Genomic DNA, 16,836 nt, shown 5'->3' on the forward strand with positions numbered 1-16,836 from the left:
CGCTTCGCCCCCACCCCCCCGCCCCCTGTATTTTCTAAGGTCTGCAACCTTAGAAAATCCAGGCCTTAGTTTGGGAAGCTCTTACTTCATCCCTGTGTTAACCTCGATTATGACTGAAAATAAACATTCAGTTCAAGCTATAGAAGCTGTGACTTCTGCCCATAATGTTAAGATTGCCTCTTTGGATCAACAGACAGAGGCAATACAATTAGTTCAGAATGGTCTTGTACAATCTGATTGAATTAATTAATCAATAGGCTGAAATGTAAATATTGTGCTGTTCAATTTCTCCCCTTCCATCCCAAGTTTATTTTCCTTGTTTTTTGTAACTCTCCCTCTCCCTTTTTCTGATTCACTGTATTTAAAGTTCAAGGTTCTTATTGAAAATATTGTTTTTTATGTTATGTTATGCTTTACACTCCTTGTTATTTGTAAACCGGGTTGATGTGATGCCTATCATGAAACTCGGTATAACAAAACAATAAATAAATAAAAATAAATAAATAATACAAAAAAAGTTGAAAAATATAGAAAATGCTGTCAGAGCTTTAAACCTAAGAGCTTTAAATTTTCCTTGTGTCAAGTTTGCAACACCTCGTGAGGTATTTAAGAAGTATTTACAGGAAGTCTTAGCTTTTTTCAGCAGACTCTTTTCCTCCTTTATCTCAGATATAGTTTACATCACGGGAGAAGAAAACTGATCTTCCTAATGCATCACAAGAGAACTCTGGTCCAATGGTCCCTATTGAAAATGTATCCGCGTTTTTGGAATCCTCTGGGACAAATTAAGTGGAGTATCGTGGAACCTTGTTTATTGCATTTGTTTTTCCATCTGATCGTGATTCAGTATTGAAATTGTTTCTTCGTAATCGTGATAAGCTATTTCCTGGACAGAAACTTTGGATTTACCCAGATATTACTAGGGCCACCCAACAGCGCAGAAAGAAATTTCTTGAGATGGGTCAAGAAGCATGTAGGTTAGGGGCTAACATGGTGATATGTTATCCTTGTAAATTATTTCAAGATTTCAGAATAACAGATATGTTTTCTTTGAGCCCTCTCAATTACGCTATTTTCTTGATTCCCATTTGCCACTAACTATCCAAACTGTAAGTTGAAGTATAATTTTAATATGTACCGGCTTCTCTCTGTTTTCCTCTAACTTCTTCTTTTGTATGGGGTGTGTACTTAACCCTTGATTTCCTCCTCCCAATTTCTTGGTATACGAGTTAGAGGGATTAAGATTTATTTTAATTCTCTTTTTACAATTGTATTTCCTTTTATTTTTTTCCAGAACCCTTTTACTCCATATTGCATTGATATGCTGTATTGCTGTCTAAATTGTTAAATTTAATAAAAAGAAAATTAAAAAAAAAAGAAGAAAATACATTATCAAATCTGAGATTTGCTGATGATGGCTTTTTTCGGATATTGTACATTGCACGGTGTATAAGGCATAAGAAAAGACTCATCCCACAAGTTTCATTGAATACCTTGAATGTGACAAAAAGTTGCACTGAATGTGTTCTGTGTCCTGCATGGTCTCAGAGAGAATGAACAGTCTGCAAGGCAGACTTGCAGTACAGGCAAGTCACCAGTTGTAAGAACTCATAGATATTTCTGCAAACAGGTCTCTTTCCAACTGCTTTGCAGTTTATCCCTGAGATTAAAGGCTTCTGATTTATCCAAGTTTATTTTTAACTCTGAAAATAAGCAAATTGTGTAATTATATTAATTGTGACTGGAAGAGTTTTTTCAGGGTCTGTGAGAAACAACAAAATATCATCTGCAAATAGCCATTTTAGTTTCTCTTCATCAATGCAACTGAAAGCTTACAGCGCCATCTTGTGTTGAGATGAAATACTGTGAATGTACAGCAAGACTACTGAATTAAATGGGATGATTGTCAGTTTATTTTCTAGATAACATTTTTCAAGTTTTAAGACATCTTTGCAAAATTTAATCTACAAATTTTATCACTGCATTTATAATGTATTTACAAACTAAAATTATAATTAGAATATAAAACAAACTTAAACATTATTAAATTATCAGCAGTTACAAGTGTTTTTGTTAGAGTATTATCCAATTGCAATGCTGGTAGCTTACATTACCAGGGTTGCTGTAAAAGCAAATTGTGATGGCCGCTTGAAATGGTGCGATTGTACTGCTCGCCTGGTGGCCTTGGGGATTTTGCAGGCTGCTGGGTGAAGCAGGAAGGTTCAGAATGGGATTACAGGTGGGAATTAGGAGGAGGCTTGGAGGCTGGATATATTTTCAAACTACGGGGGAGGGGAGGATCCTTGGCTGATAAACCTTTTTTAATCTTTTGGGGGTTTTAGGGGTGAGGGGGGTGAGGTTGGATGTTATGCCTGATATCAGTTTCAGTGATTTAGTGGGATGGAAGGGTGGGGGATTGAGCCTGCAGAGCAACATGGATTTTTTTTTTTTTTACATGTTTGTTTTTCCGCCTCATATCGCTCTCTATATTTTTTTACATTTTACTTTATTGGTATTTAAATAATATATGTGAATTACCACCAGGCGCAAAAAGAAGATATAATGGAAAACTTAGAAGGAAAAAAAAGAAGAAAAATAATATATAACTCTTTACAAGTCCACATTAAGAAGAAACGGAGGGGGAAAAACATTAAGCAATCATTTAAAAAACACAGTGGTGAATGTCCTCACATTCTTGATCCGCAACACCAATAAGGCTACTAAAGAGGAAAAAAAATTGAAATCAAGGCAGATTTATCCAAAAGAAAACATTCTAAATGAGTACGGTCAGAGTATACAAACTAATTTCCCTGACTGGACTATGATATATTTACAGGGGAATTAAAAAAAAAAGAAAAAAGAAAAGAAGCTCCCAAGAGCAACACAAGTCATTTCGATTAGGAAAAAGGTTTCCTCCTCAGATGTCACATCAGGAAATTTTTGAATTCTCTGACCACAAAGCAATCCATTTTTACATTTAAAATACTTTTTAAGGTTGCATTCTTGAGCAAAGGTAATTAGAAGTGTAGCCCTTGTTGAAATATTTTCTTGAGACTTTTGAAGAAAAACAGTGAAATTGGCACTATCAACTGGGGCAAGGACATCCTCTTCTTCGTTGATAACGCGCCTCATATCTGGCATACAGTAACTTTAGTGAGGTTTCTGAGAAAGCTGCCAAACCCCAATCAGATATTTTTTAAACAACGCATGTGGCGAAGGCAATCTTGTCTTGGGGAATTCAGTGGCTGTATTTTGAATATAGGTGATTACTTTAAGTTATCCAGGTACACGTTTCCAGACAACTTTAAACCTGACTGGGCATATTCAGAAATAGCTGGTTAGATATAAAAGCTATCCAGGTGCTGTTACCTGGTAACTTTACGGAAGTATCATCCTGTCACACAAATTATCCACGACAATTTATCGGGCCAACATTAGTCCACGCGACACTTCTGAATATTGACCTCCTAATGAGAATACTCAGCCAAGCCATCTGAATAACTTTGGTCATTCCGCTAAATATACACCGCTAAAATTATCCAGAGAATTTTAACTGGATAGCTTTACACTTGTGCTGAATGTAGACTGTTAAGTTAAACCCCCCCCCCCCCCCCACAAACTCTGGGTTAGTAGGCCCAATCTTCCAGCCTCCCCACCCCCCAAAAAAAAAACTTTTAAAAATGTTCTCACCCAGTGCTCATTTCCTCGCCCCCTCCAACCCCCTTAAAATAAAATGTTTTTAAAACGTTATGGGCCATAACGGCCCAAGGCCTCCCACCCAATATTTATAGGCGGCCTTTGGGTCCTCTTGTACCCACCCTCTGCATACACTACCAATCCCTACCTCCACCATCGCGATACACCCAGATTCCCCTCCTAATCCTAAGGCCATGCCGGGAATGCAGTAGAGTTTAACCACACTCCCAGTGATGTTCCATTCTGCTCTGTCAGCAGAGCTAGTAAAACATGCTACTAATGTTGCTGACAGGTAAGGCGACCCTTTTTTACATTTTATTTTTGTGGGTCAGTGGCATTGGGCCCTGACATATTTCTTAATGTTTTTTGGGGGTTGGGAGGGCTTGAGGATCAGGCCTGCTGCCCTGGAAGGTTTGGATTTTTTCCAAGTTACCGAGGTACATTCTGAATATAGCCACGTAGGTTTAAAGTTATCCAGGTTCACTTGCACGGATAACTGTAGGTCTGCTCTGAGCACGACCAGATTTAGCCAGCTAAACTTCTGGCCAGGACCGATATTCAGCACTCCCCGGCTAGCACTCCTTGTGACCTTGGACAAATCACTTCACCCTCCATTGCCTAAGGTACAAACTTAGGGCCTGATTTACTAAGGCTGTTCTCGCATTCTGAAAATACTTAGGAAACGAGACCCTTAAGGCCGGATTTTAAAAATCCGGCGCGTGCCAAAACGGGAAGATATGTGCATGGCCGGGCCACGCGTGCGCTGTGGGGATTTTCAAACGCCCGCAGCCACATTTGTGCAGAAGATCAGGTTTGGCCAAAAGGGGCTGGCCAGGGGTGGGGTCTGGATATGGGCCTTTAGGCACGGCCCGCGCAACCTGATACTTCTCCAGAGAGCAGGTAAATTTTAAAACAAAAAAAATAAGTTAGTTAGCGAGGTTTTAGGGGACGGGGCGGATAGGGGAAAAGGGAGGCAGGATAGGTGGGGGGTTTAGGAAATTCCCTCCCATTCCGCTCCTTTGTTGGAGCGGACTGGAAGGGAACTGGGAAATGGCCCAGTCCGTAGTCGCGCACATGTTGTAAAGTTTCTCCCCTTTACACATGCGATCGGGCACCCGTGCGCACATGCGCGTGCTGATATAAAACTGGGCAAGTCGGTGCATCCATGTGCGCGCCGGGATCCGAGCGCACATGGATGCCCTGCACGCAGGTTTTAAAAATTACCTTTCAGATTGTAAGCCCTCAAGGGACAGGGAAATATATTCAGCACCTGACTGTAATCCGCTTTGAAGTGTTCAAGATCAGCGGAATATAAGTAAAAAGTCCAAAAAAAAATTGCTGAAGCCCTGCCCCTTGAATATCCCCGCCCTGCCTCTTTTTTTAATCTGGCTGAATTTTGGCCAGTTAATATCCTACCCAGCTTAAACTCATCTGTTCAGTGACCTCATTGTTTTTATTTCTATACCTGGAAATCTACCTCAGGGGTATGTAATCTCTGCAGTTATGTTTAATATTTATCTGCAACTGATCTTTAAGGTTTTTTAGATGTCTGGGTGCCACAACTTTATTTTCAGCAATGATATCCAGTCCATACTGTGTCTATAGAAAAAAGCCTTTATTAAATAAGTCCCTTAGGCTCTTAAATCATTCATCAATCTCGTTATTGTTATATAATAGTGGTTCTCAACCTTTTTATTCGGGACACACCTGGCAGTTGGTTCTCACATGCGTGACACACTGAACATGTGATTGTCACGGGGCAAAATGTAAATATACATTCTGCATCCTCAAGAACCCCCTCGACCCACAACAATGGGTGCAGAGCAGAACTAGGGCACTACCTGTACAACTCACCATACAAAAAAGATATTCTGGTTCTGGTGACATCTCAGTAAAAGCAAAACAAACTCCCTCTACTACCAGGCACAATAGCCCTTCTTATAAAAAGACAGTAATTTACCACCAGTGCATGTCTTATTGAGAAAACACATCAAATAAGTCTGATACAAATGTCTACATGCTGGTTAAATACCTCACCTCGGTCACACACACAGAACTGACCTTCGCCAAGTTCAGAAAGACCACAAATTATAAATATGGAAACAGAAACTGGAATGGAAACCCAAAAAAGCCACTATGCATACAGTGCATATATGGAGAAATGGAAAGAGAAATATAGCACCTAACATAGCCCCAGGATCTGTAATAATCCACACAAACTAATGCACACAAAATTACACCTGCATTATGGGATGCACTCAAAACAGTAACAACCCATCTATGAAAAGGCAACACTACAAATATTAAACCAGGCCCTAAACACTAATTCATCTCCTATTAGGAAAACAGAACAAGCCAAGCTGCTATATAGATCCTGACAGAAATAATTGTAAAACTATACTAATAAATGTTTCAAAACAGCTGATGAACAGAATAGCATCCAACAATTAGAAACTCATAAAAATTAAAAATTGTCCAAATACCAATAAAATATTTTAAAACAGCAGGCACATGACATAATACCCAATAATTAAAATGGCAGTCAATCAAGAAAATTAAGCTTAAAAAGCCACCTTTACTTATCCTCTTCAACAACTCTCCTGCTCCTTTCCCTTGCAGGCCAAAAGCACATACCAGAAGCAGCAATGGCTGCTGAAGCTCTATCCTCATGGTCCTCTTCCTTAGGGCCCACAACCAGTCACACACACACACACACACATCAATTAGACCCCACAACCAGTCTCTGTCTCTTACACACCAGTGACCTCCCCAACCAGTCTCTTTCTCTCACAGCAGTTACATCCCTTTCCAGTTTCCTTCTCTCTCACACACATACAGCAGTCACCTTCCTAACCAATCTTTCTCTCCTTCTCACACACACAGGTCACCTCCTTGACCAGTCTCTGTCTCTCTCACACACAAATCAGTCATCTCCCTGACCAGTCTATCTTTCTGTCACAGAAACACGTTACCTCCCTGACCAATCTCTTAATCACACATGCTCTCTCACTTAGACACATACTGTCAATCACACTCTCTTACATACAAGCTCTCAATCACACTCACATACTCTCTCCCCCTCTGGCTTGCTCTCACTCATGACTCCCCTCCTCCCCAGCAGAAATCGCAGCTGCAGTAGCCTCCTCCTCCAGCCCTTGTGGCCCGAGAACAAAGAATCCCATCAACTGTGGGGGGTTAACTTTGTTCTTTCTCCCATCGCTGATCACAGGATGTGCTTTGTTTTGGTCCGAGCCCACGCTGCTGCCAGTACTTTATTCAACATGGTCTTCTCTTCTTCCTGTGCTCTCCACTGTACATCACTTCCCATTCCAGGCTGTGGGGGCAGGAAGAAGAAAGGGCCATGCCACTGTCAGTTTTCACTAACGCTGCTGCTGCTCCTGCCTGGATGGAACAGCAGCCGTGTTAGTGGAAGAATATCTGCATCTCACTTGATGGAGGAGAGGGATGGAAGCACAGCCAGGACAGTGGGACACTGGGAAGCCATGACACGCCTGCCAGTGCTTGGTGACATATTGGTGTGTCCCGACACTCTGGTTGAGAATCACTGTTGTTAAACATAATAAAAATTTCTTTTTGGGGCCATTATCAATGTTCGAAGTAACTAGCTTTCTAGCCCATAGGTATGCCATGGAATATTTTTCACTGAACTCAAGAGCATAGACCATTTTGATTAATCCTGTTAAGCAGTTTATTGAAAAGATTTCTAATTTTGCATCTTCATGTTTATCCTCACAGGGACAAGTGATCCATATGTCAAGTTTAAAATTGGAGGTAAAGAAGTCTTCAGAAGTAAGACAAGGCACAAGAACCTGAATCCTGTTTGGGAAGAACATGTTTGCCTTCTTATTGATCAGCTTAGGGAGCCACTGTACATAAAGGTGAGTTGTTTATGTGTACTGCCACAACTTTTTTGAAAGATGAACTTCTTTAGCGTGAAAGGGAGTACTTGTCTAGCTTATGCTCTCCCCACGAGGGTTGCTGGGCATTTCTGTTCCTCTTTGGGTGGTAGAGTAATCAGAAGGAGGCCACTTCTGAGGCTGATTCCCTTCAGTGGTGCTCAAGGACCATAAAAAATTCCATTCCGTTTTTGTGTTTGATCAGATATTTTAGGACTCGAGCCCATTTATGCTTTTAAGGAAGTGCCATGGATTTGGAATTCTCTACTAACTGCTCTGTGTCAAGCAACTCAGCTGAAGCAGTTTAGGCAGGGCATGAAGATATTTGTTTCCTAAAGGAAATTTAGGGTGAAGTAGAGTGATTAAGAACAGAAAAGGGTCAGTGTGTTGATGGGGACTTGTTTTTGTATGTAACTTATTATGAATGTTGTACTGTAACCCATTCTTGGTGATGGGAAAATATTGAATAACCAAATGAAGGAACAAATGAATAAATACATATTGCTACCAGTTGGCCAAAGCAAATATCAAATGGAATTCTTCTGAAGTTTTCGGCTTGCAGAATTAGTATGCAGTTAGATAAGGGGAAAGAAACGTACCATCTATGCCACAGCACCCCTATGTGAGGCTGCTGAAATGGTTGTTTCCTGGTTATGTTAGACAGAAACCCCTAGATGTTTGTTTTTGAAGTCCAAGGAAATGGAATGTTCTTTTCAGCTCTTTCCTTTTGGAGAAACCTTAGGCACAATTCAGAGGAGTAAGAATTTTTAGGATTTGAGAGATTTTACCATTGATTGATCTTTTTGAAAAGGAGAAGATTCTTCGTATAACCCTTAGCAGGGTCTTAAGTCCCAGTGCACACAAACTAATTTATTTCTCTTCAGGGGCTTCTCCGGCTAGCACTCCTCCCAGGTCCTGAGCTCTCTATCACAGAGGGGGATTCCTGTTATGGGGGGAGACTCTCGTCTATGGCCCAGACAGTGGTGTGATTTATCCCTTGTGTATGTTGGTAGCTGTGGCAACTCCAGGAGAGAGTTGTCGTAACAAAACAGGCAGGACCAAGCACTGGGTGTCAAATAATTATTTACTGATTAGTTAAAGGCAAATTAAAGTCCATTTTAAATAAGTGTGCAGATACAGATGATTCTTTACACCATTAGGGTGTTTAATTCTGGGTAGGTGTCCTTTTCTTCAGCAAACTGGTTGAGCTTCCCAATTGATGGTGTAAATGTGCACCAGAGCTCTCCTAGCTGCTTACCCAAGATTCCTATGTCAGGATTCCCCTTTCCGCATAGCAAATCCCTGACCTACCTCAGTGTCCAGATTCTCACCGATCACCCAGCCCTGTATCCTGGTCCCTTGGAGGGAGATCTGGATGGGGTCTCTAATGATCTTTCTTGATTCCTTTTAGATGTTCTGAAAAGGTGACTCCTTGGGTTGAAAAGTCTGCGGTTCAGAAGCCAGCTAGGCCAGCCTGGCTCCCAGTATGGAGGGGTGGCTCAAAAACCCTCCTCACAAACAAACAAGAGAAAATACATTCCTAAGCAAAAATCTTCCCAGACTGGTGTTCTGCTGTCACAGGTGCTTGCCTCATTCAGGGAGTGAATGGGCTCACTGGTCTCCAGTTCTGGAGTGAGAGTCCTGCAGGGGTTCCAGTAAAAAGATGTCCTTACTGTAACTAAACTCTAAGAGATCCTCTGGCAGGGTGTGCACAGAGGAGACTCCCCTCAAAAAGCAAAAACCTGATGAGGCAGGGAGGCCTCACCAGGGAGGGAAAACCAGACATCCTTACTGCTCTGTGTCTGACCTGAATTGATTCTAGCCACACCTTATTCTGCAAAATGGCTGGATTATAAAACAAGGAGCAACCAATCCCAGCTCTCCTAGATGGGAGGAGGGTACAAGAGGTGTTAAATCTCAGGGAAGGGAAAACTAAGGGCTTTCAGTGGCAGACTGGATGGCCCTGCCACATTCATGCTGGAAATTTATTTCAAAAGAAGTTTTTTCTACCCTTCCTTTCCCAGTTTTTGTATAAAGAATCTGAAGTTTTTCAGGCACTGCTTGCCTCTACAGCAGCGCTGTTTGTTAAGCGAAGGAGAGAAGGGAGAAGTGGTACCCTCCAGGTGTTCTTCCACGGTAGATCCACATCCAATAAACAGAGGAGAGTAAAGGAGTTACCGATTCAGTACAACAGAGAAAGCAAAAGAGAGGAATGGAAGCATCATACAGGATCGGTGCAAAGCAGCAATACTATTAGGAACCTTAAACTGAGGAGAGTCTCTAGCAACATGGCTCAGGGAGCTCTTATTTTCAAAAGGAAAGTATCTGCAACCTAGTAACAGAGCAGAGGGACTGCACAGTGAATGTGTAAATGATTTGTTTCTGGATTATTGAATTTTTTTTAAGGAGAAAGTATATTATGTGTCAGATTACTGCGGCACATGTTCAATAATGATAAATTCTTTGTTGGAACACCAACACCGTAGACAGCATCATTATTGGTACTTACTGAAAGGACAAGTGAAGGGGCATCGTCTGATGGTACCAAGACAGAAACAGCTCCCTCAGAGCTCAGAAAGACCTAATATTTCTGAGCTTGCATGGGAGTTACCGTGCAGCCACCACAGCTTGAGTTTCCTCGGTCTACTTTCTTCTGCCTGGGTGAAAAGATACAAATTTCTATCTCTTTGTATTCCAGCTGTTCATCATCCTTTTCAAAGTATGGTCGCATTCTTATTTTTCTTTCTAGCTTCCTGTCTATTTTTTCATTCATTTTTTGCAAGCCTCCAAAAAATAAAAATTCTAAAAATTGAGTTTTATTTTACTTCAGCCCCTTTTGATATTGTGAACCAAAACAAGGGGCTTGAAAAGGTGCCTCAGGTATGATTTCAAGATGTCCATTCTTTAAGTAAAAACAAAAATTAAAGTCCTTTCTAGAATGTCTTGACCTCTGCCTACGCTTTTTGGACCATCACCTGACTTCCTGAATTATGCTGCCTGTGCCTAATGTCTCCCCAGGCTCTTAAGTACAGAGTCTTTAAGCTTACATCTGCACAAAAAAGGAAATATCCTACTGAGTGACCAATAACTGGGACAAAAAGATCCAAGTCCTCTCATGCTCAGCGCTATGACTCTTGAAAGTCTTAGCACAGACATCAATCCTCCTCGGAAAAGGGAGATAAGATGTCCTCCTCTGTGCTAAAATATCTGGGCTTTCCTCCTCTGTCTCAATTAGTAACACCTATATTGCAGTCCTTTACCTTGCAGGCAGAATCTCAATCTACCATTCCGCCCTATCAGGCCAGGCAAGATACACAACAGTTCTCAAAGTTCCCATTCCTCTAAGGATAGCACAACATCAGATGAACCCCAAATACTACCAGGCTCCCAGGAAGAGTCTCAGTCATTATATGGGTCCTTATTGTACCACCCTAACAATGATGAATCAATTGACCTACCATCAGACCCTTCATTTCAAAGTGTGAGAAATACAACTCAGCCTGAGGACATGTTTTCTCCGGCCTGTCTACAAAAATTGGCAAAAGTTATTCTATTTATATTAAAGGAAGAAGCAGAGTTTAGGGAGGATATTATTGGAAAATATATACAGGCCCGGAAATAGCTACTTGCAGTTCCAGGACATAGGGTATTACAAGAACTCCAGACAAGAATGTGGCAGACACCACTACTTTGCCACTAGTAAGGGAGTTAGACCTAAAATATAAGGTACAGTACTGTCCTGGTCACCAAAAGACACAACTTCCACATGAATCCATGGTGGTAGAATCAGCATTAAAGAAATGAAATATTCCAAAACATATTCAAGTGCTCCACCTGAGATGATAAACTGTTATCCTGGGGCTATGATTCACTCACCGCTGGTCACCCTGGCAGAGCCCGTACACTGGAACTCCTTTCTCCTACTATTGGTGGTCTCTGATGTCCCAAGATGTCTGGGCATACGTCAATTCCGGCCCGACCTGTGCCCAGCAGAAGCCATTGTCAGGTCAGCCGTGGGGCCTCCTGCAACCACTCCCAGTGCCAAGAGAAGCTTGGACACATATCTCCACAGACTTCGTGGTAGACTTACCCCCGTCCAATGGGTACCAAGTGATCTGGGTTCTAGTCGATAGGTTCACCAAGATGGCACACTTCACTCCTCTGTCTATGTTACCCTCAGCACCCAAATTGGCCCAGCTTTTTACCCTGCATGTCTTCCATCTCCACGGTCTCCCACAACATATCACATCTGACCATGGTCCCAAGTTCACGGCAAAGTACTGGCACTCCCTATGCAGGAAATTCGGAGTGCAATGGATTTTATGTCTGCTTTCCACCCTCAAGGAAATGGCCAGGCTGAGCGGATCAACAAGATTCTAAAGACCTTTATCCGCTTGTTTGTCGGGAGCTGCCAGGACAATTGGGCATCTCTGTTACCTTGGGCATAATTCTTGCACAACATACATGTTCACTCTGCCACAGGGACTTCCCCATTCCATGTAGTCATTGGTAAGCAACCAAGACCTCCACTACCGCTACCTCTGCTGTTCCTTCCCCGGCGGCCCAGCTAACAGCTCGACAACTCCATACTTTTGTTATCCACCACACATAGAAACCTGCAGACGAAAACTGAAAAGGAAACTGCAACAAGACAATCATAATAGTAAAACCATACTAATAAAAATAATATATATTTTTAAAACACGTGACAAACAGGACATCTAACTAATAATTAAACATTTTTTAAATTTTCCCAAACAGCAATAAAATATTTTAAAACAGCAGACACATCAGATAACATCCAATAAGTAAGTCCAATAAGAATTAATAAATCCCCTACTTTATATACTTGGCTACTTAATTTCTTGCCATCCTGAGATTGTTGTGGATTAGTGGGGATGGGGTGCACAAACTTTCTCCTCCCTTACATACACTTACAATCACATTCCCAGGCTCTATGACACTCACATGCTCACTGCCGTATACACACACATGCTCCCTCATGGTCTCTGACACACACTCGCTCCCTGATGTACATATACACATGTTCCCTTATGCACACTTGCTGACACACATGCCTGCTCCCATGCACTCTTTCACATGCTCACACACACATGGTACCTCACACATGCTGCTGACGTACACACACATGCTCCCTTGAACACACTGCAACACATATACCCTTGCACACATGGCTCTCATGCTGACACATGCACATACACAAGCACATGGACATACTCCCACTCTTACCCATTCCTTTCTTCTGCCTCCTTTGAATATATAAAAAAATTATTTTTACTTACATTGATGGTCAGAGGAAATCCAGACAGGGATATCTGCTGATGGTGCTGGTGTGGGAAAAGAAATTCAGGAAGGCCCCGATGCAGGATGGAGTGGATTGTAAAATTGCAGCAAGTCTGGTATCGTCACTTTTCGTATCTGAGCGCATCTGAATACGAACAGTGATGATACCAGACTTGCTGCAATTTTACAAAAGGTATGCTGCTGATGTGTCTACTAATGAATGACACTTGACCTTAACACATTGAACACAGCTATATGTTTACTGACATTCCTGTTCAGAGACCATATGATGCGTCTTTACACATTCCATCTGCGCAAATATGAATTTAAATTTGATGTAACAGAGCCCCTGATGCAGCCCCTTTGAGAGAGGGCGAAACTCGGCCTGAGTTGGGCTTTTTAAAGATTTTAATTCTTCAATAAAGGATTGGAATTTGGACATTTTGGCTTCTAATCCTCATTCTGTTGCCTCCACAGCTTTTTGAGCATCCTCATTTTAAAAGAAGAATAAAAACTGATGCCTCCAATTATGGTTGCAGAGCCCACCTAAAAGCCATTGTTCTCAAGGAAACTGGGATCCACAAGGAAAATGGCATATAAATCTCCTGGAGCTCAGGATAAATCTTAAATGCTTTAAAGATTTTCAGCCTCTGGATAAAATGGATGGTGGCACTAGTTCAGACAGATATATTATAGCCACAAACGGAGGAATATGCTCTTTCAAACTCTAGGTCTGATTCACTAAGCATTTTCCCCATAGACACAGAATGGGAGAAAAGCCTTAGTGAATCAGGCCCTTTGTCAAGACGCCTCCAAGATTTGGAAATGGGCAGTTACTTAGAAGATATTCTTGATAATGGTTCATCCTGCTGGGAATGAAACCAGATAGCAGACATATTAAGTAGCCATCTATACCAACACAAATGGTCATTGGATCAAAATATAGCAAAAAAAGCTTTTTCAACTTTGGGGAACTCAGCAGATAGACCTCTTTGTAGCCCCATTCAACAACAAAGTTTCTATCTACTGTTCCAAAACAATGGCAAGGAACTGTCTAGGGATTGACTTTTTTTTCAATTCCATGGTATCAGGGACTTCTTTAGGCAATTCTCCCAATTCCTCATATAGCCAAGATGATTCAAAAATTAAGAAAGGAGCAATGCTAATGATAGCCTCATTTTGCCCAAGTCATATCTGGTTTCCATGGCTTCAACATTTACCTTTTTAACATTCAATAAAGTTAGAAACTCAAATCATTCAGTTCAATGGTAATTGTTTCCACCCAAACCTCTGGTCAATTAGCAGAGACAGATGTTGAAAGTCAACTAGTTGCTTCAATGCAACTACCCATGAAATCAAGCAAATTTATCCTGGCTTTAAAGAAAACTTCTACTAGAAAATCCTACAACTTTAAGATGAAAAGGTTTTTTGTCTTATCTATATTTCCTATATTCCACATAACTTATATAAGATTCAATGTGGCTTACAATTCACATACGCAGTAAAATACACAAAAACAATTAAAATAAAACATGTACACTTACAATATCATAAAACAAAACATTGAGTTACATAGTTAAAAATAAACAACCTAAAATAAAACATTCTTGTTCTGTAATCAACTACAGACTTTCTTAAATTAATCAACAAGAACCTGATTAAAAAATGTTACTACTGAGGGCCCAGCTCGGGCTGGCAAACCTACATAGGGGCAGTCCAGGACTTCAGGACAAACACAGACAGAGCTGTAGTACCTTTGGCCTATACCAACCACCTCTCCCGTAGGTTCGGCACTTGGGTTCTGGTGGCCAGCAGGACTTAAGTTGTGGCTGGAGTAGAATTTCTAGTTCAGGCTGGAGCTTGGAGTCTGGGGCAGTGAAGAACTGGAATCTGAGGCAAGATGAGACTGGAGTCTGAGGCGAGGCAAGGTTGGGGTTCAGGATCAGAGTGCAGATAAGATGGAACTTTGGAACAGAGTGCAGGTAAGCATGGAATTGGAACAGTGTGTAGATAAACGTTGAACTGGAATAGATTGAAACAGAGTGCAGGTAAGACTGGAACTCAAGAACAGGACTGGAATGGGCTAAGAGAAGGCAAAGCAACACAGAACATGGACCATAGAGCCCAAAGACAGCAATACAGGAAGCCCCTAAGGGGCAGAACAGGGAGAGGCCTAGAGATGCAACAGAGACTGGGAAGGCCTGAATAGGCCAGAGGTCAGGAATAGACCGTAAGGCAAGGAAAGAGCCAAAAGGTCCTAATACCATTAGACAGAGCAAGGCAAGGGGCAGAGCAGAAGGCCTGGGAGGCCTTGAGGCAAAGCTAGAGCAGAAGGCCACAAGACAATTCTAGAGCAGAAGGCCTGAGAAGACAATGCTAGATTAGAAGGCAGGGGAAAGCCACAGGGCAAGGGAAGACCAGAAGGCCTGAGAAGGCTCAAGTTAAGGCAAAGCAAGGATGGAAGGCCTGGAGGCCAGAGAATAGTCCAAGGTAGGACAGACCAAGCAGAGAACCAAAGAGACCCAATGACAAGGCTCTGAGCTGTGTGAGAGACAGGGTTAAATAGACTGAGCCCTACTACATCATGGGATCACAGAGACTCTAAGTTGAAGGAGAGCAGGATTTGATCCATGGGGACCTCAGGTGGATAAGAGGCTGCATAACAAGCAGGATCCCAACAAAAAGAGAGGCTTTAACCTTTCTCTTGAAGTTAAAATAATCTAATTCACCTCACACTTCTAATAAGATTCCACAACCAAACATATATTACAGAAAAGGCTTTAATTCTGGTTTTCTATAAGTGAAAAATGGGAATAGACTTTTCAGTGAGAAGCCCTGAGTTATTGAGATAAACTACTAATTTGAAAGACCTCAAAAAGAACTTGAAGACTTATTTATTCAAACAGGCTTTTAATGTTTGCACCCTCCTTACCATTTGCTCGGGGTGTCTCTGAGTGAAATTAGCAGGTTATGGACTGAACCAAATCAGAGTGAACCTAGAAGATGTAGTAGGCCTGATTGACAAACTGAAGAGTACTAAATCACCTGGACCGGATGGTATACACCCCAGAGTTCTGAAGAAACTAAAAAATGAAATTTCAGACCTATTAGTAAAAATGTGTAACCTATCATTAAAATCATCCATTGTACCTGAAAACTGTAACCCCAATATTTAAAAAGGGCTCCAGGACCAATCCGGGAAACTACAGACAGGTTAGCCCGACTTCAGTGCCAGGAAAAATAGTGGAAAGTGTTCTAAACATCAAAATCACAGAACATATAGAAAGACATGGTTTAATGGAACAAAGTCAGCATGGCTTTACCCAAGGCAAGTCTTGCCTCACAAATCTGCTTCACTTTTTTGAAGGAGTTAATAAACATGTGGATAAAGGTGAACCGGTAGATGTAGTGTACGTGGATTTTCAGAAGGTGTTTGACAAAATTCCTCTTGAGAGGCTTCTAGAAAAAGTAAAAAGTCATGGGATAGGTGGCGATGTCCTTTCGTGGATTACAAACTGGCTAAAAGACAGGAAACAGAGAGTAGGATTAAATGGACAATTTTCTCAGTGGAAGGGAGTGGGCAGTGGAGTGTCTCAGGGATCTGTATTGGGGCCCTTTCTTTTCAATATATTTATAAATGATCGGGAAAGAAATATGACGAGTGAGATAATCAAATTTGCAGATGATACAAAATTGTTCAGAGTAGTTAAATCACAAGCAGATTGTGATAAATTGCAGGAAGACCTTGTGAGACTGGAAAATTGGGCATTGAAATCACAGATGAAATTTAATGTGGATAAGTGAAAGGTGATGCTTATAGGGAAAAATAACCCATGCTATAGTTACACAATGTTAGGTTCCATATTAGGTGCTACCACCCAAGAAAGAGATCTAGGCGTCATAGTGGATAACACATTAA

General features: G+C 41.4%; 1 protein-coding gene across 4 annotated transcripts in view; it reads left to right on the plus strand.

The window, feature by feature from the left end:
* MCTP1 (multiple C2 and transmembrane domain containing 1) overlaps positions 1-16,836 on the plus strand; it is a 1,134,628-nt gene that overhangs the window by 559,446 nt on the left and 558,346 nt on the right. For all 4 annotated transcript variants that reach the window (XM_029573135.1, XM_029573151.1, XM_029573144.1 and 1 more), the window contains exon 3: positions 7,453-7,595. In XM_029573135.1, the coding sequence (XP_029428995.1) occupies positions 7,453-7,595 (143 nt within the window). The remainder of the gene's footprint in view (positions 1-7,452; positions 7,596-16,836) is intronic.

The sequence above is a fragment of the Rhinatrema bivittatum genome, chromosome 1, assembly GCF_901001135.1.
Source record: "Rhinatrema bivittatum chromosome 1, aRhiBiv1.1, whole genome shotgun sequence".
NCBI classification, from domain to species: domain Eukaryota; kingdom Metazoa; phylum Chordata; class Amphibia; order Gymnophiona; family Rhinatrematidae; genus Rhinatrema; species Rhinatrema bivittatum.